Source organism: Tachypleus tridentatus, chromosome 6 (genome assembly GCF_004210375.1).
Source record: "Tachypleus tridentatus isolate NWPU-2018 chromosome 6, ASM421037v1, whole genome shotgun sequence".
NCBI lineage: Eukaryota > Metazoa > Arthropoda > Merostomata > Xiphosura > Limulidae > Tachypleus > Tachypleus tridentatus.
The window spans coordinates 33,632,292-33,659,411 of NC_134830.1; the positions used below are offsets into that span (position 1 = coordinate 33,632,292).

At 36.2% G+C, this 27,120-nt stretch overlaps 1 protein-coding gene across 1 annotated transcript in view; it reads right to left on the reverse strand.

Annotated features, from left to right (window-relative positions):
• LOC143251578 (DNA polymerase theta-like) overlaps positions 1 to 27,120 on the reverse strand; it is a 104,084-nt gene that overhangs the window by 28,422 nt on the left and 48,542 nt on the right. Inside the window, exons 10-14 of the mRNA XM_076502850.1 lie at positions 25,567 to 25,718; positions 12,823 to 13,147; positions 11,270 to 11,513; positions 6,910 to 10,850; positions 5,545 to 5,685 (exon numbers count right to left, since the gene is read on the reverse strand). Of these exons, the coding sequence (XP_076358965.1) occupies positions 5,545 to 5,685; positions 6,910 to 10,850; positions 11,270 to 11,513; positions 12,823 to 13,147; positions 25,567 to 25,718 (4,803 nt within the window). The remainder of the gene's footprint in view (positions 1 to 5,544; positions 5,686 to 6,909; positions 10,851 to 11,269; positions 11,514 to 12,822; positions 13,148 to 25,566; positions 25,719 to 27,120) is intronic.

The following is a 27,120-nucleotide window of genomic DNA, read 5'->3' on the forward strand; positions in this document are numbered from 1 at the left end:
AGCAAATTTTAAAACACAGTCGTGAACGCTCACAAAATGCACGTTTTAGGTCGCCTTTTCCGTGCCGTCCCACATAGTCACGTGACTGCCAAACATTCACGACAATCTAACCATGGTATCTGATAGTAAAAAAACGGGAAAGTCTCATGATCTATTTCAGTTTGGCTTCACAAGCAAGGCTAATGAGTCAGAAGACAATACTATGGAACCCCAAGTGAAAAAAACCAAGCTTTTTGACCCAAGCCCAAGTGTTAAAGCGAAAACTGTTACTGCCAGTACTGGCGCTAAGCCTACTCGTCGTTTCCAGGACGAATGGAATAGAGGCCGACCATGGCTGGAGTACAACAACGCTACCAGACTGATGTTTTGCTCAATATGTGGAAGGCAGAAGAACACCTTCATAACAGGATCTTCCAATCTGAGAGCAAGTGTTGTTAAGGAGCATGAAAACAGTCATGCCCACAGTCTAAGTTGTCAAGCTAATACAGCAAAAGAAACACCTAATTTAACTCCCATGATGAAAGAATTGAACAAACTTAACCAAACTGAGAAAGATCGTTTGCTTGTGCTGTTCAGGACTGACCTTTATATGGCTTTGAATGCCAAACCATTCAGCAATTTTCAAGAGCTTCTGTTGCTGCAGGAGCACAACTTTGGTATGAACTTAACAGAACATTATGCCAATGGCAAATAAGCAGTTATCTTTACGAAGTATATTGCAGAAACAATTAGAATTAATGCCAGATCTAGTCTGCACACCTCATTATTCTTTGGCATTATGACTGACGGCTCAACAGACACTGCCAACATTGAGCAGGAGATAGTCTATGTAAGATACTTGGACAGCGACTGTTACCCAGTAACCCACTTGCTGTGTCTGCAGTCAGTTGAGAAGGCTGATTCTGAACACTTGCTACAGGCACTTAGTTCAGGCAAAGGTTTCTTAATTACCTGGGATGAGAATTTTCTGGATTTATCCTGAATTCCTAATTACGAAAAATTAAAATGGACAATATTTCATGTACATTTGTGTTTTAATTCAGGTTTACATAGTCATTCCATTATTAATATACATCAGTGAAAACTCAAGCATTTTTCAATTGATTTAAACCAAGAAGAACCATGTATTTACCACTGACAGAATTGGAGCTTAACCTAACACAACTAGTGTAATAGATAATGGCTTGAATCAATTGTATGCCTGACAGCTGATGGGGCAGCTGTCAATTTTGGCACAAATAATGGACTTGTCAACAGATTGAAGGTGCAAAAACCTTATTTGATAGGGATCCACTGTGTTAGTCACAGATTGGAACTTGCAATTAAGAAGACCATCAAGGACATCCCTTACCTTGATAGTATCCAAACCTTTTAAGAAAACCTATGGAAGTTTTATGACAATTTGCTACAGAACTGGGCTGGCCTCAAAGCTGGTAAAGTCAACAAAAGGGACAGGAACCCAGTGGGTGGGCTACAAAGAGTGCACTCTGGGTCAGTTTCTCATAACTGGCCAGCTTTAGCGGAGGATTTGTATCAAGTAAAGATGCATGACAAAGGGGAACGTGGACAGAAAGCTGTAGGATTATACAGTACTTTGACAAGCCTTAAATTCATCCTGTACATGGACATACTCTTGGTAGTTCTGCCTGTTTTAACATCTCTTAGTCTCAAAATGCAAGAAAATTCTGCTACTGTGAACATTGTTTCTGACAAACTCCCTGTTTGCAAAGAGAAGCTGGGCAATCTGAATCATGTTGAGATCCCAGAAAATTGTTAAAGAGCTCACAACATGTGAACAAACTGGCAAGTGGTTACTTAGAGGAAAGGTGATTGCAATTAGTGGTCAGACAAGGGCTAGAGGCTCAAAAAGTGCCACAAAAGAGACAGTTGCTCAATCCATGGCTGAAGAAACTGCCATCTTCATAGGTAAAATTGTCACATATCTGAATGAGAAATTTGAAGAATTTGATAAGGATTTTATTGGTGCCTTTCAAATTTTTGAACCAAGCAACTGGCCTAAAAGCAAGGAAGCATTGTCATCTTATGGCCATAATGAACTCCAGACACTATTGGACCACTTTAGTGCTCTGCTAGAAGTTAAGGGTTTCAACATTGCAGCTGATATTTGCCAAGCTGACTTACACGAGACACTGCTCAAAGCCACAAGACTTGCCAAATCAGATGAGTCCCTGGCTAGTAGTGCAAGTGGATTGTGGGCCCACATGTTAAGTCAAATTACTGTTTAGGACGGTAAACCTTTCCCTGGATCAACAGTGTTGACCTTGGTATGCAGGTGATTTCCGTGTCATCTGCTGAACCAGAACGTGGCTTTTCCCAGATGGCAGTTATTAAGGATGACTGGCAGTCTAAACTAATAAATGATTCTCTTAATGACTTGATGACAATAAAATTAGCTAAGAATAAGACCTGTGTTCTTGCAAGCACAGAATTACTGTGCAAGTCTGTAGAATCCTGAAGAAAGGACAGTAAAAAAAAACAGACGATTTGCGAGTCCACATGGAACTCACACACATAGAGACAATAGAGATACTTGGTCTACATCAGCTGATGTCTCAGTGCTGGATGAATAAATCTACGAATTTGATTAATGTGTCATTTTTCATGGACACAAGGCTTGTTGCCACTTGCTTTGAAATAATGTTTCAGTGCCATAAATAAAATGATTCTGGTTTATATAATAATTGTCTGTACTTGATTTCTTGTTTTTGGTAATGTCCGGTGACACTTTTGAGGTGTCCTGCTAAAATTTCAAATGTCTGGCAAGTTTCACTGTCCAGCAGAACATATGTCCTGCTGAAAATTTAGAATATTTCTATCCCTGATCTTTTATGGAAATCATTTCATATGACAGTTCAAATCAATCTGTTTTTACTCTACCAAGTATTATTAATTCCATGCATGTAATTTCTTGGCTAAATTCATACTCATAGAGAAATGAATGTTATATTGTGTTTCAATGTTTTCTAACCCTTGGGTCATGACCAGCAAAACCCTCTTTCTTTGCTTTGATCTGTTGGCTCTCCTGTATTTTCTTATGTAAAATGGCATATTATACACATAGAATGTGTCACTATATCAACAAGTCCTAATCTTAATGCCACGTTTGAGTGGAAGATATCTGAGAAGGTACGTGTCATGTGATGCCACCAGTTAATCATCAACGGTCACACTTTCTGAGTCTGCACCCATTCGTTTAAAATGCTTTCCATAGACTCAAGTTTTTCTTTGTTTATATTTCTCTTCATGTTTTAGCATTATCACATCAAAGGCATCTTGCAACTTAATGAAATCTGTTATATATTATTAGTGGAAAAAAGAATTAATATATCACAAACCCAATTCCAGAGCTATTCCAGTGCTTTGTTCTTTGATATCTAAACACCAACTATTACCATCACACTAAAAGAAAAAAAATGCAGTTCATACGATCTCAAATGTTTAATTCTTTAATTTAAAACAGTTTTTCCTTCCTTATTTGTTCATTTTAGTATTTCCACCATAAATTTCTTCTTCATAAACAGAATAAATGTAGAAAATGCCTGGAGATATTTCTTCAAGCCTATATAGTTGGACCTGGTTCTTTTTCTTTCTTTTCTTTTTGTTTGTGAGTGTGTGTGCAAAAATTTGCAGAAAATCTTTAACCTTCTCCCAACTGGCTGTTATTTGGGTGATGTAAACCAATGAATGTTTTTATTGTTTTGACAAAAGACTTCCAGTTCTTCATCAGTAGCACCATGACTTTCATGATTAGTTTCAATGTCATCTAAACTAATAATATTAGCATTTTCATCAATAGATAATCTTTTTTCACTTTCATAACATTATACCACAGAGCAATCACTACTAGTTCATAATCACCTTTATAACTGCCAACGAAACTTTTAAGCTACTGCACTTTTGTCTTCTGGAACTCATGTTTCAGTAGCAAAACGTTAATGAATGTTACACTTGAAGTGACAGCTTTTCATACATGTGAAAAATGACTTATGATGTAATAAAGTGACTCAATATTATGTAATAGGGTAATATATATATATATATTACACCATATACGGTAATTTTATGTTTTTACCTGTTACATGACTCAGTGTAAAAAAAATGATCAAAGCACAATGCGAGAGATAACTTTTATCATGTAAAATGCATATGTTTCATAAGGACCCTAACAACTACTGGAGTTAATTACAATATTAATATAATTTTTGTTTACAAAAAAACAACTACAGTTTACATCTTATTATAGACCTTGCAAAGAATAAAGTAATAGATGCACAAGGATTTTGGTAAATAGATGTTTTAAAAAGTTTTTAAAATCTGATTACATAATGTTTAGGGACAACAAGAGACCATTTAAACCAAACTAAAGCTATTAAAAATATTCTTATGCTAGGCCTTATCAATCATATATCTATCAAGCTTTCTTTTAAACTCACTCAAATTTACTGCCTCCACAACATCTGAAGGTAACCCACTCCATAGACCAACCACCCTATTTGAAAAATAAAATTGTCTTTGCTGAAGATGGCTTCTACCCTTGTCCAAGACAATATCTGTGTCCCCTAGTTCTATAATTCTCACTGTTAGTGTGAAAAATGTTGATGTATCAACATTATCAATTCCTTTTACAATCATAACATTTCAATCAGATCCACTCTAATTCTTCTTTTTTCAAGATAAACAATTTTAAGGATCTTAATTTCTTCTCATGTGACAATCCCTACATCCTGGGTACCATTCTAATAACCTCCCTCTAAACCCTTTCCAACAATTCGATGTCTTTCCTAAGGTAAGGAAACCAAGACTGAACACAAGAATCCATATGTAACATAAACAATAACCTACACAATGAAATTATAACCTTTTAGACATGTATTCAATATTTCTGTAGATAAAACCTAAAATCCCACTTGATCTACCACTAACAAAGAGCACAATGCTTGGATGGCTTAAGAGACTGATCAATCATTACACCAAGATCCTTCAAAAATTCTGTGCTTAATTGTTATGAAATTACTGCTTTAAAGCATACGTCACACAGATCATTTTTCAAATTTCAAAGTGCTTCAGCCTTTCAGTCTATTTTGAATCAGACAAATATATGTCTTTGTAATCTTAAATACTGATTTACACATTATTCACTTGAACTTTATACATTGTAATATCCATCAGTTCACATCAAGTTTTTATTGAACCACAAAAGTTCACAGAATATTGCTTCTAGTGAATATAAGGTGTGATTTTTTGTACTTAAATTATTTTTACAACATTTTTTAATTAAGATTCTTTTTTTTCTACAGCCCATGTATTGTTGTTTTGGGGTTTTTTTTACCTCAATATATTTCATGCAAGTGTAATTTCACAGATCAATGCTTAGCTGAACCCAAGATTTTTCTTCCCCATAAAATTATGTTTCACTGCAATGGACAAAAACTAAAAGTCTACATGGATCAACTTTTAGTCACTGTAACATTACAATAAAATAAAAAAGATGGGTTTAATTTCAGAAACATTCTACCAACTTACATGCATCTATCTTGGAAACTAATGATATATAATAAACATCTTTCTTTTCCCAGCACACTGCCACACCAACCACACAACTGTCACTACCATCAATCTTCAGTTCACTTGAATTCGTATTAGCTGACAACCTGTTGGCTAGTATTATAATATGTTAGTGACATGTTACTCAGATATGAAAGATATTTTTAAAGACTCAGATGAAATTAAAGATCATGAACAAAAATTAAAAATACATTTAAAAATCAACATATTTTTCAAATGCTGTGTGATATGCATATGTATTTACATACACTAAAACAGATATACCCCACCTTCTCATTACTACAAGACACACTGTTGATTCACTGACCTCTGTCACTAAACTGCAAGCAGTTCTCGTAGCACATGCACAAATTCACTCAAACACATTAAAATAGCTTGTGAAAGTAATATCACAGATGTTAGTTTACAGCAAAATATTTCATTTAGAAATCTGTAATAATGTCTTGTCTTAAAAGGCTTGCTACCATGAGCCACTTGAAATAACTGCTAGATATGTGTTGGAGACTCCTGCACTAAAATGTGAAATATATAGCAACAATTTACTAAGCAAAGTGCCATGAAAAATAAATACAAATTATAACTCCTAACAAAGCATCCTTTACATAGGAACAAATACAACTAAAGTTTTAACTATTAAATGATTTTTAAATGAAAGAAAAAAACATGGCAAACCTAACATCATGAGTGTGGTTGAATTACCTTACTACATTACAGTGATAACACAGACTATTATCATGCTACGTTACAAACTATTACAGACTGTTATCATGTTTGGCATTCAACTATCATGCTACATTATGAACTATTACAGATTATTATCATGATAGGGGTTGAATTACCATACTACATTACAGTGCTATCACAGACTATTATCATGGTTGGTGTTGAATTATCATGCTACATTACAAACTATTACAGACTATTATCATGAATGAGATTGAATTATTATGGTATAATAAAGTACTATTACAGACTATTATTGGGAGTGGGGTTGAATTATCATGCTACATTACAGTATTATTATAGACACCCCAATTTCCACACTAATACTACTGACAAGTTAGAGAGAATAATATATTTAATTGTATTTGTCATAAAACATCAGTATTAGGCTTATTATATATTTTTAGAGTGCATTCTTTATTCAGTCTCTTAAGATTTTTCACATCACATGCAAACAAAATATAATTGAAATACCATTATACACTTTTTTTTTTTTTTTTGAAAAACGAGAAATTAAGCATATTCAAGGGGAGTTTGAAAGTGAAAAATGTAAAGTTATATTTACAGCCACAACAAGCAGACCTCAAACTTGGATTTTACCTTCATTTACATCAGATCCAATCCCATGAGGCTGTGCATCTGTTTCCTTCTGACAAGCCACACTGAACGAGAATGTTGTTTTGGTACTCCATTCTTTAATAAAAGTGTAGAAAAGGCGTTGGTGTGCTGCTACATCAATAATTGTGAAAGGATCATCTGGACATTGTGTTGCCAATTTCACTGGAGGTAGATGCACTGTTCTTTCACTGTGGAGTACATCAAAATCTGGCAAGGTTTTTGGTTTATGCAGCTGATGACTATTGACTTTAATGGGTGTAGCCATTCCAGACCTTCTATTACATATATATGCAACCTTTGGACTAGCACACATAGTTGAAGGTGTTAACTGTGCAGTTTGTTGTCGTGCAAAGCTAGAAACTTTAGGGGGAGTGGGAGAGATGCAGTCACTGGAAAGACTTTCACAGCAGCCTGAACTGTCTGCTTTTTCTTGTTTTCTTTTTTCACCAGTTTTGACTCCTGAGGTATTTTGTTGAGAACAGTTATTAATCAAACAGTTATCAGGAATTTCAATTGTCTTTGTTCTCTGGCTTTTGTTGACTTTCTGTTCAAGTGAATAAGATTCATTTTCTTCTTTAGTTTTTCCTGGAGTTGATGATAAGGAAAAACAGCTTTCCCATCCAGAAAATTTTTCTATAGCTGCAACTAGACCAGGACTAACTACAAACTTGGAGTTATAACTTTCTTGTTCCATTTTATTTGGATTATAACTAACGTTTGTAATTGGACTGATTTCACCAACTTTTTCTTCTGTATAAGGAGAGTTAAATGGTGAAACATTTGAACTCATATTTATAGCCACATCAAAGAGATCTTGAATACTGGAATTTAGTTCTAAGGATGAAGGTGGAAGTATATGCATATTCATATCACTCTGAGATTTCTTAACTTCTTCAAACTTTACACTCTTGGAATCAATGGTACTTACTTTTTTAACATTCAGAGTGGTTTTATGCAGCTGTATCATAGTATCTCTACACTGAGGACTTGATTTGGTCTCTGAGAAACCTGTAACAGTATTTTCATTAGTAACAGGCATGGTTAACAGATGATGGACACCTGTTCCAGTTACAAAGTGAATCCTTGAAGAGGCTTCCTGGGAATAATCATAATCAACTGGATAGAGGTGTATGCTGGTCTCTTGAGGAAGAAATTCTGTTGTGAAATGATCAGATTTCTTTGAAGTGCAATGAGGTTCAGAAATTTTCTTGTGTTGAAGATATGTGATGCTGGTGGGTTGAATAGCCGAGGTACTTCTGTCAGATAAACCTGTAGCTGCTGAATGTTCTTTTGAACAGTTTCTCCTTTGAACAGAAATGATTGTATTATCTTTAACATCTTGATGGATGTTAGCATTGCATTTGTTATCAGTTGTTGCAAAATTATTGCCTTTTTTGTCTGCTTCCTCATCACATTCTGAAGTATTTTTTAACTTAAGGTGCTCTGTGACCATGTTTATTTCAGTGGATAGTCTTTCTTCATTTATTACAAAATTTTCATCATGAAATTTTTGTGGTTCTATAAAAAATGAGTTTTCAAATAATTCCTCACTTTCTGGAATAAGACATACATTATCTCCCTGACTGAAAGATTCACTGTGATCAAAAGTCTTGATCCTAGGATTCAGAGCTTCAGATTCAGCTGCTGCAGGATCTTGGGATTTTTTCTCTCTACTTCTATTATTATCGACCTGAATGGCAGAACTATTGTGACATATTTTACCATCTAACAATGCTGCTGTCTGAGTGTCTAATATGCAACTTTCGTTAAACATATAACTGTTAACTAACTGTTTCGCCTTCTTTTGAGGACTAAATTTCACTGGCTGATGTATTTGAGTCTTGTTATTCCATTTTTCTGGTGCACAGTTTCCCACTTTGTTATCAATGCAGTCTAATAGTTTAGTAAAACCATCAATGCTCAGCTGAATACATTCTCCTGGTGTCGGTCCACACTCCCCGACTCCTTCCCTAGAGTCTTCAAAAGACTCTATTATTGACACATGGTCAATACCCAATGAATCTTCTATCTGCTTTAGGTTTACATCCGACTTTTTCTCGTACTCATATGAAGTGCATTTCCTTGAACTTCTTCTCCTCGTGTTTTTAAAGCTACTCTTTTTCTTCCTCTGAGAGACTTTAGTTTTATAACTGCTTGTGTTCAATAATCTATGTCCAGTTTCTGTGTCCTGTTTTAATAACATGTTTTCTTTTTCCTCACCTAATTTAACATTGTTACTTCCTATAGCACAGGCATCTTTTGGTGATATATATAAAACTCTGCTTTTTAATTTTACCATAGAGTCTTTAGAGTTTTCCTGCATACATTTTACAGCACCAGAAGAAACTAGACTTGCTCTGTTTACTTCTTTATTATTGTCAACTGACAAAATTCCACTTTGGACTTTCTTTTCATTCACAGATATGTCTCTTGCTACAGACTGTTCACTTGTACTTCCAGAGAGATCTATACACATGCTATCATCATTAGAATTTTGTATTTGTTCAACAGATCCAGCCAATGTACTATCTGAATTAGTAATATTGTGAATATATCCAGTTGATGTACTACCTAAACAGTATTCAGAAGATACAGCTAGTACATTTTTGGAATGTGTAGTTTGTTCAATTGGTTCAGCTAATAAATAACTATGACTGGAAGTGCTACGTTGAAAATGTTCAAAGGATACATGTTTGGGATCAGATTTAGTGTGTTTAGAAGGCAAAGTTAATATATTAGAAGGATTAGGTTTCACATTCTTAACATGTTTATTTGAGACATAATTTGGAGTAGTCCTACTGAGCTTAACAGATTCATTTAACATATGACTAGAATTATAGCATGTGTGTTCAGAAAGTACATCTGTTATATTAGTGAAATTCTCCTGAGTTTGTTTAGAAGATTCAGATAATATATTAGTGAGGTTCTGCTGAATTTGTTTAGAAGGTTTGGTTAATATATTAGTGGGATTCTGTTTAGTTTGTTTGGAAGGTCCAGTTAAGATATTAGTGGATATCTGTTGAATTTGTTTAGAAAACTCAGTTAATATATTAGGGGTTTTTTGTAGACTTTGTTTAAAAGGTTCATTTAATATAATAGTGGGGTTTTGCTGAGTTTGCTTAGAAAGTTCAGCTACTGTATTGATGTGGTTCTGTTGAATTTGTTTAGAAGGTTCAGTTAATATATTAGTGGGTTTTTGCTGAGTTTGTTTAGAAGTCTCAGTTAATATATCACTGGGTTTTTGTTGAGAAGGTTCAGTTAATATAATAGAAAGGTTCTGTTGAGTTTGCTTAGAAGATTCAGTGATTGTACAAGTGAAGTTCTGCTGAGTTTGTTTAGAAGGTTCAGTTATTATATTAGTAGTTTGTTTAGAAGGTTCATATGGCATATTAGTCGTATTTGATTGACTGTGTTTAGAGGATGCAGTTAAATTATTAGTGGAATTATGGTCAATGAGTTTAAAATGTGCATCTGGTAAGCAGCTGGGATTAACTTCAGTGAGCTCAGATACCCCAGTTTGTTGGCCAACAAGAACAGATTCAGTGCATTTTGCAGATATAGACAATGTATAAATACTGGTATCAAGACTATACTTTTCAGCAGATTTAGCTGACTGACTAGTATGTTTAATAATTTCTGCAGCTTGAAATGGCATGCTAGTGGGATTTAAATTTACATTACTATCAGATTCTTCTGATGACTTATTAACGTTAATGTGTTGAGAAATTTTATCCGACTGTTTAGGCAGTTTTTTGTCAACTATCTCTATTCCTAAGTCTTTCTGTAACACAAAGTGAGCTTCCTTAATTATAAGCTCTGCTGCTTCCTTCTCTGTGAGCCCCTTCTTCCCTGTTATCCAAACAGCCCGAACTTCCTTCCTTTGTTGTGCCTGATGCTCCATTTCATCATCCCCTTGCTTTGCACTTCAGAAGAACAAATATCATGAAATGGAATATCAAAAATTCACACAGTAAAAATTCATTTTTCAACTACAAATTTAAGATAATAGTACTGGTTATTAAACAAATCCATCAACTATAATCTGTCAGATGAATGGAAAATAGCTCTTTAAATCTTTTTATTAGCATGCAAAATAACCAATAAGAGGAAATAACAATTTATCTAAATATACCCTTAAATTACTAAATGCACGTTTTTCCTACTACCTTTAATTATGAGATATTTCATTGGCCTTTAATGAAAGTGTGAACTTAAGACAATTAGAGCATTGACTGTAAAGAGATATAAAATTTAATTACAATAAATAACATACAATAGATAATTTTTGTTCAAAGTGATTTCTTATGAAGTTGCACTTAGTTGAGTATGAAGCTATTCCCACCTCTGAAAAGGAGTGGAAGTCCTCAGCAACTGTTCAATCTTATGTGGATCAGCAACAGCCAATGCTGCAATAGTTTCATATCCACCATTATACAAAGCTCTAGCTCGCTGGGCATTTAAGCTAGTCAGGCGAACCAAGTCACACAGTTCTCGCTGAATGCCAAAATGTAAGCGGTTGTGAAACTGAGAAATTAAAAGCTCTAGATTGTGCCAGCCAAGTCTATTACAAAACACAGTCACCATACCTGAAAAATTAAGGATAACACTTTTAACAAGCTTCTTTTGAACCTAGTCATAAATATCTAAGCATAAGAGAGATTTCTTTAGTACAAATTAATTTATATATACATAATAAAATTACACACAAATTTATGCTGATAAACTGCTGTTGTTTTTCCCCATAACAATGTTAATAAAGCACAAACTTTTCCAATATTTGAAATGTACCAACCAATGGAGCATAAGGTACTATATTTATCTATGGTAACAAATCAATTAGCAAAATGTTGGTTTAAAAAAAATGTTTCAATCTAGCAAACTGTTAGAATTACAATTCAATATATATATATGTACCACAAGTTTCAATGTACTGCCATTCAAGTTCACTAAATTCTTTAATACATTTATTTTTTACATCTGATTAAAGTTAATACTACAGGGTGTTCAGGAAGTCACTGTGCAGTTTTGTAATCATATGTCTATTCAGTCTATTTCAAGCCAGCAACTGATAGCAGTGTTTAGAAACAAAATAAGAAGGATCCAAGTCTGTATTGATGCCAATGGGGATGACTTTCAACATTGTTTATAATTGTCATTCATATTTACCTCCTGTATTCTATATTGAAACACGTCTGTTAATAAATATACAAGTGCACAGTGACTTTCCAAACACCCTGTAGATGAACATCCATACACCACACGAAAAACACTTTTTTACTTCCATATATATATATATATATATATAGAAAATTCTATGATACTGACAACTGAACAAAAGAAATTTCATAAAACATCAACTCTATTACTTATTTTTTCATGTTTGAATAGTGAAATTAAAAGGAATATTTACTTATAGTTCATTTAATGTGTTTTTTTTATGAAACCTCATTTACCTTAAAACCAACTATATTATAAACTGTATGAAGCTTCTTTTATAATTTTATACCATGTATAAACACAATATTATTCAAATACAAAACAAGTGATTAGTCTACTTTCAGTTTCAAAACTATTATTTATTAAAAAGTAATAATTTAATTAAATCAGTTGCAAGGTTTAGACATCACAATCTGTTTTCGCTGTTTAAAAAAAAATTGCATTAATATACGGCATAAACTGAATTCTATTCATACAAGCTAGAAAGGCTTAATTAAGAAATCAAGTACCCAACTCTTTCTAGAACTTTGTACAATTATCCTGGTCTGCTGTGATCATACAATAACTCCAACCAAAAGTGCTGAACTTTACAGTTAATAACAGTCTTCATTTCAATAATAGAAAAATTAGAAGTAAGTTATCTTAAAAGTCAATCCATAAAAATTCTGAAAAGTTTACCAGCAAATGTTGCAGCACCCTGCTGGAGACTCTGCAGTACTCCCTTGGGACAGTCATACTTTCGAGAAACCTGTGACAATGGAACTTCTTGGACAAGTTCATTTAAAGCTAAAGCTGCATAAAATCTCTTGTGGGTTAACAAACTCTTAGCTTGTCTTGCAACACTGCTCTTAATCTGACCTCTGACAGCTCTTGCTAGAAATCGTTCTTCAACTCCCACAAGTTCTCCAACACGATGCATATCTTCTGAAAGATTCTCCCACATTGACAAAAAGTGAAACCAATCAATATTGTCCATTTGCTCTGCTAAGTAAGGTGGTGTTACCTACAAAGTTCATTTGATGAAAGCAAAGCTCTGTGGCAAATAGTAGACTGAGAGATCTCGTAATAGTATTTCATATGAACAGGTTAACTACTTCTTATAAGAAAGAAGTTTTAATTTGTAAAATATATAAGCTTAGACTTCAATGTAATCAGAAGTTGCTATAAAATCCATTTCATAAATAAAAAATGATATTCAATAAGCATATGATCCAAAGCTAATCACACGGTTGTGAGGAAAATATATAAGTACTATACTTGATAAACTTGTAATTATACAGCTTCTGCAAAAAATTCTAAATAAGCTAGAAAGTACTTTTACATGAAAATTTCTGATCTAATAAATTGATTAGAAGCATTCACAGAAAGTTTCTTTCACACAAGTTTAACTAGCTTGCACTTCATTATCAAATCATTCATATTTACAATGAATTGAACAAAAACAATAAACACTTAAGATAACAGCAAAAAAAGTATCTGATGGTATAGTATTAAATTACGTGTTTCTGTCACACAAGAAAGTGTTCATGTTTTGTCACCACTCATAAAAATGTTTCATTCAGCTAGACATTAAATGTCAATAATGAAAACTGTAACATATAAACAAAGAAAACTCACACATCAAATTGACAGATGAACAAACTGTGGAAGTTATAATTTTCTTACACTAAAAATATATTTCGAATAGATATTTCCCTCCACTCACAAGTTTAGCTATATTCATTCAGTGCTGCCCTCTATATGCAAACGTTTTCTTTATGCATGTCACAATCCTTCCATTCACTCTCCCCTCATTGGAATCAAATGGTTCTAACATGTCTTTCATACAAACCATCGTGCATTGCCTCTCCATCAACAGAAGAATGACATATATGACACGATTTTTGCTATATGCCTCTACCAAACTAACACTTTGAGATTTGGCAGAAGTAAGCACCTGAGTAAAGTGGGAAGTGTGAATGAAGGGAAATACCTATTGGAAATATATTTTCCATACAGGAAAGTTATAACTGATGATATGGTACTTCCCTCTTCTCACAAGATTACCTAGAATCCCACACTAATGAGTTGGTAGGACATGTGCAAGGGAATGACAGAAGTACTCCCCAAAAGCATCCAAAGGATATCCATGGAAATGAGAGTCAGATCCAAAGACCAAATAAGGGGAACCACCACTTCTGAACCAGATATACTCTTTGCCAAAAATGAAATATGTAGGCAATAAGGGTAAAAAGGAGAGGAGCATTTCCAAGTGGGAAAGAACTCTAGCAGAATAGTGATCCTAACCATGAAATGCATATGTAACTCAACTTCACAAAGTACAAAAGCAGGTTAAACAATGGATATGTCCCTTAGCTGTAGAACCCACTGACTCCTGAGCATGACATGTGTTAAATATGATCTAGGGACCTGACACCTGATATCAAAAGAATGTATATATAATATAAATCAACTTCCCAAACAGTAAAACTGATTAGAACTATCCAAAAAGCAATAACACTCTTGGAATAAGGTACAATGAATGATAGCAAAAAGAACAGAACTGAAACAATCCTCATTACCTCCACTGTGACCCACAATACAGAAGGAGTATGACTGAGGAAGGAATAAAGACCACTATAAATTATTTTGGTTTATTCTTCTGTAAATCTAAAACCCAGCCATAGGGTACCCACATCCCCATGGAGGTAGGATGAGGGTTTCCAATAGACACGATGAACTGCATTTTGAGGTCTCCCTTCTTAGTGAGTGAAGAGCATATTGGAGGATAACACATCACCTACACTCACAGAACACCACTACCCTACTTTGTACTGAATGAAGCCCATTCAGGAGGGTGTCTCCATAGTCAACCACCCCAACAGCTTGGAACTGGAAAGTGGTAAGAACTCCCATACTCTACTAGAAGAAAGGGAGGTGAGAATGCAGTGGAGAGTCTGGAGAAATGTTATCATCTGAGACAGTGCATTCATGATGTTATAAAATCATATAGGTTCAAGAAGTCTTAAAAGACATGAAACAGGAATCTATAATCTGAATGCTTTTAAAAGGTCCACATTTTAAAAGCACTTGGGTTATAGGGTTATTGTTTCATTACCACCAGAGACAGTGCAATAGGTGACCACAACAACCTATTTTGAAAAGCAGACCATACTGATTTATTCAATACAAGGCATGACAGGAATGGGCAGATATTCCCTTCTGCTTTACCCAAGTAGTCCAAGGATGGTACAGTCCACAAAGAGCAAGTTTAAGAAGTAATTACATTGTGAAGTTATTCACCTGCAAGCAATCTTGTGGAACACCTCATCACAACAGTGAGTATTGCAAAGCCACAGATGACAAAGTGAAAGTCAACATGACTGTACAGTATGGATTTCAAGTTGAAGAATACATGGTCAGACACCATTCGCCACAGGGCAGGATGCATATAATCAGGTATGAAGCAAGGGTCTGTGAGAGGAAAAGTATGAATATAAACTTATCCAATCAAAGTGGCACAGAAACCTGAAGAATAACTAAGACAAAAACACAACAAAGAAAAAAAAAACAATATGTTGTAAATAATGGGAAACAAATATGTTAGGTCTAGTCCACATGCCCAACTGTTGGACTTCCTCCATTGTCCAATGAAGATGAAATGTGAGGGAAAAGAGAGAAGTCATTTCTAACGTGAAGACACACAAATAACTTCTGGGAGAAAACAGACAATGAGGAATCAGCCAATCAAATCAAAAGACAAACCCAAATGGAAAGGGTAGAAAGGAAAAGATCTTGAAAATAGAAGATTGACAAAGGATAAAGAAATGGGAACAAAAACCATAGAAGGAAGCCATGTGGCAAATATAGCAATGAAGAATACAGACTTTATGCAGACTGAGATGAAAAATAGAAGGACAACAGGCAGAAAGGAGGATGTACTCTTCCTAGCTGCTCAGGTCTTTGGGAGGAAGAAACAATCCAGATAAAGAAGAATGTCGATAGGTTTTAGAGAGAACATATGAACATCAATGGCAAACAAATAAGATCTTCAAGATCAACAAGCTAAGAGGAGAAGAAAAGGTTTTAAAGGAAAGGTGAAATATGGTACATAGAGAAAGTGATTCAAACAGGGCTAACATTAATGAGTAGAGAACCACATTAATATCCCAGTCCTGAAAAGCAGGCCATCTGGGGGAATAATGAATCAAGAAGGGATACATTAACATGGTAAAAACAGGGAAAGTAAAATCCTGATGCAGTGAGCAAGGAGATCAAAACCTCTCCCATCAAAAAGCCATGTAAGAAACTACTGCTCAAAACACAGTAGGATGCTGGCTTGAGGAATCCCCAAGGAATAGACCAACTACAGAACAATTTCCATTTATGCTGATACACCTCCACTGAAGAAATATTAAGGAAAGGAGCTAAAAGCAAAGCTACTCAAAGGGAGAAACCTGATCTCCTCACCAAGAACTGGAAAAAAGCCAGGCGTGAATATAAAGGACAATCACAGCCCAATAATAATGTATGAGGACTAAAAGAAGGTAAAGTTATGATTGGGGTATATGGAAAAGGCACCTGTGGAGACAAACCCCACCAACTGCAAAGCCACTGGCAAATTAAAGACTACTCTATCAGATACATTTGGTCAGGGTGGGAAACACAATTTGCTGCAAGATTAAAAGCACCTGGAACATGATACACAATGAGATGTATTTGGTGCATACTGGCCCAGTATAGTTCATCCAATATTGGAAAACAAAGATATCTTGTCCAGTTGTGCCTGATATGTGCTACTACCATATAACTGCCTGAATGAGTCATCACCAGACAATACCTGGTAAAAGGAAGGAAGTGATTCAAAGCCTAGTGGACTGCAAAAGCTCAAGGATGTTGATATTGAAGGACACTTTGTCAACAGAACAACAACACATGCACCCCAGTCCTGAAGGGATGCATCCATGAAAAGATCTAAATCCTGATGAGGAGGAGGAAGCAGGATGCCCAACAACGTATTGGTTTTGTCCAACCACCAATACAGATTGTTCATCTGGGTAGAAGGAAGGGTAATTAGAGCAGAAAGGGACCCAATGCAAGGTTCCATTGACTGTAAAGAGCTCACTGAAGAGATCATATATGCACATGATTGAGGGAGACTGATGACATCATTGAAGACCACATCTCCAAAAGAGAACCTTGCAAGCTGAAAGGGCATGGTGAGCTTATAGTTCCATAGAACAAGGTCTTAAAGGAAATTTTTGGGTTCAACTGAGATGAATGTTGATAAAGACATCCAAATAGATGAAGTATTGGGTCAGTCAAAGAAAAAACTTCTCCAATTTGACAAACCAGCCCACGAAAGTAGTTACCAGAAGGAGCTAACAAGTATGATTGGCCATATCCAGTTTGTAATGAGCTAGAAGAAGCCAATCATCCATATAATGATGGAAACTCAATTCTAAAAACATAGATTGCAAGGAAAAGCTCAGACCACCCAACAGAAAACATAAGAGGCAGAGGAAAGCCCAAAGTTTAGGGAACAAAATTGATAAACCACCTCCTGATGGATAAACATAAGATACAGATGATACCATGGTAATGTAGGGATGTGGAGGTAAGCATTGTCAACATTCTTCTTAAACATACACAAGCCCAGAGAAAATGCCCACTATAGGATGAAAAATGACTACATGATAAAACAGGGCAGTTGAATTGAGCAACTGAGGTGGGACAAATCTGTGAAAGGCCTCCAGTCCTCAGTTTTCTTGGGAACAACAAAGAGTAAGGAATAAAAACCTAATGTGGGATACAAAGAACAGGTTTGATGGCTTGCTGAATCTCTTCTGACAAATGCTGGCTGGCCATGGTATTCCAGGGTGGAGGATATAGGGATGAAGAAAATCAGCTCTCACCAGCCACAAACTGCAGAATAGTCCCTGACATTGTTGGCAACATAAAGTGCATCACCAAAGAAAATGATGAAATGAAACATCCGGATAAAAATGACAGGTGCCATACTCGGCTCTAATTGAGACAAACAGGCAACAATGTTGAAAAGGGTAGACTGGCTTTGTACTAAATTAACTAATGATTCCAAAACTCAGGGAATATGTCAAAGATGTAGCAGTGCACAAATGTAACCACATGTAAATTCCAAAAATAAGATGAGAAAAACAAATGAGAGTTAAGCTCACATCATGACCAAAAAGATTCTAACAGAAAAAACACATTTGTAAAACCAGAGCCAAATATGACAAATGAACTAGTGTGGAGAATAAGAGAGAGCAAGTCCCCAAAACACCCTCTAGATTATGGGTGAGAGCCTTACAGAAAAGTTGGATGGTAGAGAGATACCATAAAAGAGTTTTGAGGGTAAAACAAAGTTAGTAAATTTTGGTACAGATAAGATGTGCAGGAGATTTGGGGGTCTCACCCTAAACAGGCAAAATGGAACCTAGCAACTGTTAAGTCCAGGAAAGGACAGTCTGCAAGATGATTTGCAAGAACAACTGATCCAAAACCCATGGGAGTAAAACAGGCTAATCCCGTCACTTAATTGTGAGGCAAATTAGACAGCAGGTATCCAAATATTTGGGAAGGAGGAAAACAACCAAATTGGGTTGGGAAAATTGTTCATGTTATACGAAAGAACACGGTCCCTAGGAAATAAAGGAAAGGGATAAAGTTTCATAAACTTGAAAAATGGAACCCAAAAACACTGTATTAGGCCTAACTGAGTCTTCAGATGGGTCATGGGAAAGCATGGTAAAATCAAGAGGTGGAAATAGGTGAACTCAGTCCTCATCCACCTGAACAGGCTAAGCTTGTTTGGGAGTAAGCAGTGCAACATTTGGTTGATTGGTTGGTTTGGTGATTTATGGCACAAAGCAGCTAGGCTGTCTGCACCAAACATCTGGTAAAAAGTTAAAGTTAATAAAATTAATAAAAGGAAATTAAGGTAAAACAAAACAAAGTTTAAAAAAAAACATAAATAGTATTAAAACAGTGGTAAGAGAAAACACTACAGTAATACAAGTTATAAAAAACTTTCTGTAGCATAACTATAATAATCATAACTTGCCAGGAAGACTAACAAGTAAGTACAAAACCACCACCAGTCACCTGAAGTTGGCCTTTCCAGTCCTGGTTCTGAGTTATTTGGCATTATGGTCATTTTCAGAAAGTAAAGTTATAAAAGTTTTAAAAGACTTGTTGCAAAATATTTAATTATAACTTGCCAGGATGACTAACGGGTAGTTCAAACAGCAGTGTTAGTCACCTGAAGTTTGCCTTTCCAGTCCAGGTTTCAAGATATTTGATGTAACAACCATTTTCTAATTTCAAATTGAACTAGATGTACTTTGCTTCTTAAAGGGGAATCACATTAAAAAAGGTCTAATGTATAACTTAAAAAACTTAAATAGCATTAAAAAGATTAAAAAACTGAAAAACATTTCCAAGGTGGACAATGTCACTGTCCCCAATAACAATGTCTAACGTCACAGATAAACCTTGGGACAGAACATGTTTAAAGTGGTGCCCTAGTTGAGAGTCATAACAATGGCAAGACAGTAAAATGAGGCTTATTGAGACCTGAGTGTTACACAGACAACACAATGGTGCACCAGTCCAAATAAAAGAAAACAATGGGACAAAAACTGTGACCAATGCGTAGTCTAGTTAAAACAACTTCCTTTTTCCAATCCTTATAGAAGCAAGATGCTCAAGGTCCAATATAGGGTTTTATTTGGAAAAGAAAGCTTGTTTTCACATTGCTCACTCCAAGTCAACTGTCAACTGGTACAGAGCTGAGCCTTGAAAACAAGACCACAGTCCATGTATGGAACAGACACAGCAGTGATAGTGCCAGAGAAGACGGATTTAGCTGCTGTGTCAGCAAGCTCATTCCCGCGAATACCAACGTGACCCAGTATCCATAAAAACTGGATAGAAGTAGATGTTATAGTGAAATGGGCTAGTTAATGTTGAACATCGGCTACAACAAAGTGTGAACTAACGTAAAGCGATTCCAGAGCCAGAAGAGAACTAAATAAGTCAGTATAAATAGTGAAGTTTGAGTACAGCTTAGCTTCTTTGTGATCCAGGGCAAGAGAGATGGCATACAGTTCAGCAATGAACAGAGAAGCTGTAGAGGGGTTTCTGCATGCAACCATCAAACTATAACAAACCATGGCAGAGTCTACACAGTCACCTGATTTTGAACCATCTGTATAAATAGGAATGGAAGGATGGTTTGAAAGATGTTCAGAAAATAACAGACAGTATTTTCAATCAGGAGTATCTGCTTTTCTCAGATGACTTAAAGACAGGTCACATTTGAGGACTGTAAGAAGTCATGGTGGGATGGACTGACCAGTGGATACAGCAGTGTTATCCTAGGACAGATCCAATTCATCAAACTGCACCTGGATACGAATGCCAAAAGGAGCAATGGCAGACTGTCTGTTCTGAAAAAGTGTGGCTCACAAAGAAAGGAAAACAAAACCCCAGGTGGGATGCTTTGGTATGGAACGAAGTTCCAAAGCATATAGTAAAGACAGCTGCAAATGACAGAGGTACAAACAAGGTTCATGAGACCCTATATATAAGCTCTGAACTGGGAAAGTGCAGATAGCCCTAGTGCAAAGCCAAAGTCCTTGATGATGAATGGGGTCCAGCATCTTTAAGGCCAAGGCCCTGGCAGAGCCATAGACCAGTGATCTATAGTTGAGTTTCAATCAAATAAGAGCACAATATATCTTTAGCACAGAATATCAATCCACTCCCCAAGTAGTGGAAGAGAGGACATAGAGGGCTCTTGTACATTTGACCCACAGTTGCTTGATGTGTGGTATAAAGGTCAGCTTACACTCAAAGATAAGCCCCAAGAACTTTGTCTCAGGGACCACAGGCAGCATAACTTCACTGATATGGAGTTCAGGATCAGGGTAAATATCCCATTGGCAGCAAAAGTGCATGTAAACAGTTTTAGAGATTGAGAAGTTAAAGCTGTTTTCTCTGGTCCACACTTCAGTAATACCTCATGTTCGATGACTGACATGAGATGTGAAAGTCGTTGACATAGAGCCTGTTTGAAACAGTAAGAGGGAGTTGTTCAGTGACAGCATTAATCTTTATACTGAAAAGTGTGATGCTCAAAACACAGCCCTGATGGAATCCAAGTTCCTGCAGAAAAGAACAGGAAAGTGTCCATCCCACAAGTACTTGGAACCTCCTGTCCATTAAAACATTTTAAATAAAATTAGGCAAATGGTCACACAACCCATACATATGGAGGTCTTGCAAAATGCCATACCTCCATGTTGTATCATAAGCCTTCTCAACGTCAAAGAATATTGATACAAGATGTTGTCGTTTGAGAAAGGCTTCTCTGATTGATGTTTCAAGTCGAATCAGGTGGTCCATGAGGGAGTGCTGTCATCAGAACCTACACTGGGTAGGCAAGAGGAGGTTGTTTGATTTGAGGAACCAAACAAGACAAGAATTAACCCTCCTCTCTAAGGTCTTACACAGACAGCTTGTTAAAGCAATTGGATGGTAGTTTGAAGGAATCTTGGGATCCTTCTCAGGCTTGGAGAAAGGTAAAACAATAGCGTGATACTATGCATCAGGAAAAACATTCTCCTGTCAGATCCAGTTAAAAACAATCAGAAGAATAGCAAGAGAAGCAGAAGATGGATGGTGCAGCACTTCATAGTATGCATCATCAGGTCTAACTGATGTACTGGCAGACCAATGAAGGGCCAGTTTGAGTTCCACCAGTGTAAAGGGATGATTATAGTCAAAGAGACAATCAGCTTGAAAGGAAAGAGGTGATTGCTCTGCCTGTGTCTTGATGGTTAAGAGGGTGGAGGAAAAAAGCAGAAGTGCTAGATACCTGGCAAAAGCTTTCACCTACACTATCTGTGATGCTCCGAGTATCAGCTACTTTCTGACCATCAAAGAGCAAAATCAAGAGGGGGAAAGAATTATATTGCCCATTGACCTTTTGAATATTGTCCCATATGACTTTGGAACTGGTGGTAAAAGATATGCTGGATGTGAACTTAATCCACGATTCCTTCTGGCTTTGACTTCTTACCCTCCGAGCATGTGCATAGGCCTGCTGGAAAGCAATGTGGTGCAAGAGTGTGGGATACCTACGAAAAGTACCCCAGGCCCGTTTTTGAGCCTTCTGTGCCATGTGGCAGGCAGGATTCCACTACAGATGAGGATGTTGTGGAAAACGTGTCAAGGTTTTAGGAATACACTGAGCGGCTGCTTCCATAATATAGTCAGTTACTGCTGCCACACAGATGATGGCAGGATCAAGTTCTGCAAGAGCAGTAAAAGAGGACCAGTTTGCTTGATCCAGCTTCCACTGAATTACGCAGGTTCAGATGGCATCAACCACAGCCAGTCTTTCTCAAAATTATAGGAAATTGATCACTGCCTCGTGGATTATTTCAACCCTCCATGAAAAATGAGAAAATAGTAAAGGGGAGTAAATTGAGAAATCAATAGCAGGAAAGGAGTGACTAGATGCATGAAAATAAGTAGAAGAATTGCTACTGAAAAGAGAAAGGTTGTGATCAGAAAGCATATGCTTTACAGAGAGAACCCTCCTATCAATATCAGCATTTTCCCAGAAGGGATGATGTCCATTAAAGTCCCCAAGGATTAAAAAGCGAGATGGCAACTGTTCAATGAGAGCATGAAGATCTCATTGATCATAGATCTCTCCAGGCGACAGGTAGAGAGAACAAACAATGATGGTACAACCCAATGAAACATGGATAGCTACGGCCTACAAGGGTGTGTCGAATGGCAAAGACAAGGTGGGCACATGCTGATCAACCAACAGTGCCACCCCTCCATGCACTCATCCATCACACAGCCTGTCATTTCTGTACAAAAAAAAAACTGCTGAAAGGTAACTGTATTGGCAGGTTTAAGAAGTGTTTCCTGTAAAAAAAGACATTCAGGATGGTAGGAAGCAATCAATGTTTTGATGTCATTCAAATGAGTACGTAAACCTCGACAGTTACACTGTATCAAAGTGGCCATTTTTATTTATGTGTAGGCGAATTTGGTGGTGAATCCTTCTGTTTACGGCCATGTCTGTTTTCTTTACTGTCTTTATTCGAGGGAGGTCTATTGACCTCCATGGATCCTGCCCTGGGTCAACTGAGCAGGTCATTGCTGTTGGAAGAGGATTCCAGTGAGTGAGGATGTGAATGAATGATTGTTTTGCATCTTGGGGTGGGAGAAGAAGATGTACCTGAGGAAATGCCCAAAGAAAGTGAATCTTGGGATTTACTGGAATGTATGTTAGGGACAGAGATGGGTGTTGAAGTTAATTTTAAAACTTTTTTAACCATGGAAGTCAAAAGACTTTTCATTTGGTTTGAGAACGATTCTTTTGGAGGCACAGAGAGATCTGTCTGCACTCCCACTGTAGTACTGGAATGAAGTGCAGCAGCATACATCCATGATGAAGTGGTGGAAAGTAACTTTTGAGCCTCAGGGTAAGTAATGTGTTGAATCATTTTCAAACACTGTACCTCTCTTTCTTCAAACCATTTAGGGCAAGAACAAATGTAGAATGGGTGACAGGTATTGCAATTGACACAATGATGGTCCATTTCACACTCATAGATATCATTGTCCTTGCCACCAAAACGAGCACACATCAAGGAACCACGGCATGATGACTTTGAGTGACCGAACCGCTGACTTTGGAAACATCTGAGATGGTTTGGAATGTATGGTTGTACCCTGCAATTAAGATGAAGGCAGGTGGATGTGGTGACATAAATGTCAGAATAAGGTCATTGGTTGGCATCATAATTCCATCTTTGCGAGTGGAGATACACGTCACTGCAGAAACTCCTTGGGTGGAGAAACCAGCGAGGATCTCTGACTCAGGGATGTTCTTCAAATCCCTCTCAACAATAAGTCCTCATGATGAATTCAAAGTAGCATGAGGTGCAACCTTAATAGGTATATCCCCTATTGCCTTTGAATGCAAGAGAAGTTCACCATGTTGAGATGTGGATGTTTCCACCAATATGTCACCACATCAAAGCTTCTTTACTGACTTTGGAGATCCAGCAAGTCCCTCTAGTCCCTTCTTAATGCTCTAAACGTTTGTCTGAAAGAGAATGTAGTATAAGAAAATGAGACACAACAGGTGTTACAGATGCTGAAGATTGCTGCTCAGAATCTTCAAAATGTAGTCCTTTACCTATGGACTGTTTTTTCACTATTCTATTTAAGTTTTTATTTGGAGGATCCGTAATAAAAAAAGAAATATTTCGGTGCCCATTGACCCCACCCACCACGGAGCCTTACAAGGAGATGCACTACAATGCCAAACAAGGACACCGCACCAACACCAGAGTTTCGTAAGCACTATACCCAAACACCAGCATAAGATACAATGTCTACAGCATATGTTGAAAACATCCAATACTGGTACTTGGTTAACCCTAGCCCAAGTGAACCAGTCAATTTACCCAAGGGGGGCCACCCCAAGACCACTCGTCTACAGGAATTCAAGGCCAAAGTGGTGTGTTAGAGTTGGATTCCTCAACCACCAAGATCCTCTCCTCCCCTTCACGGGTCACGATGCACAGCAAACATGTGGGTGGATACTTAGATCCCAGAGGAGATGAACTGAAAAACAGGACCTTCCCTGGTAGGTCCCCTCAACATGTACAGGAATTCACACTGAGGGGCAACATTGGGAGATAGAGATTGTCCCATGTAACATTCAATCTCCCAGCAAAAAAATGCAGATAAATCCTCAACAAAGTCACCCACACCTGAGGCCTGAAATATAGCACTAGTCATATGTGTGACCTCTGGTATGATAACATAAACTTTAGAATTCATAATAATGAAATGTCAACAATAATAGAGAGTATAAATGACATGGGATTTAAATAGAGTTAAGAAACACTCTTAATACAAACTAAAGTGGAATAAACAAAGGCCACTTTGTAAATATACAAAAGAGGAATGTGAAACTGCAAACAAACAAAAAGGAACATGTCCAAGTGCTACCAAAGTAGAAGCAATAGTTGCATACAGAGGGAGACACATACATCATGTATGTCAAACTCCTACGGGGAAGTACTTTATTGAAATAAATTACATTATAGATATAAATTACAAAAACTTCTAAATTTTCACTCATATAATGTATATATTCCTTGAATAATATACCATAAATTCTAACTTATGAAGTATAAAATATATAACCTTTTGAACTATGAAAACTCTTATCTCTGTGAAAGCACACATTAAAATGAAATATTATGTCAGAAAGTATCTACAAAACAGGTAACCAATAACTAAGAAGTGTATGGAAATAAGATATTTATACATATGTATAGACAGATAAATAAATTATATTTATTTGCTACTGATACAAACCTGATATATCAAATGTAATTCATTTTCTAACACAAAGCAACGTCGTGCCTTTTCTAGTTCCTTCAAAACATTCAAGCCCTCATCTGGTGATAGAGCTGAAGAGAGTACAGCTTTTCCTAGTTGGCTTGGTATGTAAGACGTCTTATTATGGTCTTTTGCAGTTCATGAAAACAAAATTGAAAATGGAATAAAAAACAATAATAATAAATTTTTCAATAATTTTATAATTCTAAATGTTATGGAACATTAAAAATACAAATTATACAGTTCACATTTTTTCAATTCAAATACACAGAGCAATGTACCACAAATCTTAAAAATTTTTAAAGCATTTATGTTCACAAGCTCCACACCACTAACCAAACCTTTTTATCTGCTTTCACAAAGCAAAGACTAATGGTAAATATACTGAGGCATTTCAGCAAGTGTGAATGTGAAAAAAAAAAAAGCCAGACTGGTTTGAAGTAAAGATGCTGTAAGACAGTGGTGTATTCTATCTTTATGCATGTTCAATGTGGTCCTGGACTAAATGCTTCATGTTGTGAACAAAGAAGTGCAGCTAAAAAGGTGTAAGGGTGGAAGACATCACGATCAAAGGTCTGGAGAATGTACTAATACATTATTGCTTACACTAGTTATCAATACATTAGTCACTCTTCTTCACAGATACAGTCATGAAACTGAAGTATTCATCTCAAAAGTAAGTGAAACAGAATGAATGACAATTACAATGAATAAAATATATACTGAGAAGGAATTGGAACTTTGGAATGAAAGTTGGCAATGTTTTGTATAAGGAAAGTAAAGTAAAATCAACGATAGTAGAAGGAAATATATAAGACAGTGGTTGGAATTAACAGTAGACGTGTTTACTAAGTTTAGTGAGGTAATGCAAAAGTGAATATATATCAGCATAAAAACCAAGATCTAAATGTATAATGCTGAAGTAATATTAGTAGTTCTGTGCAGAAGTGAGAGACAAACAGGAACAAAACAGCAAGAACAGGTACTGAATGGTTGTGATTGTAGATGTCTAAGGCAAATTTTAGGTATAAAGCTGACAAAAGAAAATGACAAAGATGATAAAATGATCTAGCACGGTAACAATGACTGATCTGGATGGAGCCCATACAGAAGATGTAGAAACAGAAAATTGTAAGAGAGTAAGAAAATAGCCAAAAAAGAACATAAAAGTAGAAGGAGGAATGCAAAGACATCCTAACAGGATCAGGAGTAGCAATAGTCAAGGTGTAAGACACACTGCAGAATAGGTGGAAATGCATGAATGACTGAATAAATTGGGCATATTATGTGATCTAACAACTTGTTAATACCTATCAGTAACCATTTTCTTCATGTATCAAAGAAGAATATGCAGAAGTTATCTTCTGATTTTTATGATTACACTGAATAAAATAAAAAAAGGTTTTTAATGCTTCTCGGCTCTTACCCTCCTACAAGTAGAAGAGAATGCATCTTTACTTAAGAATACTTAAGAATATTTTCTATAATTTTGATACATTATTAAATATTAAACATCAAGTACACCTATAC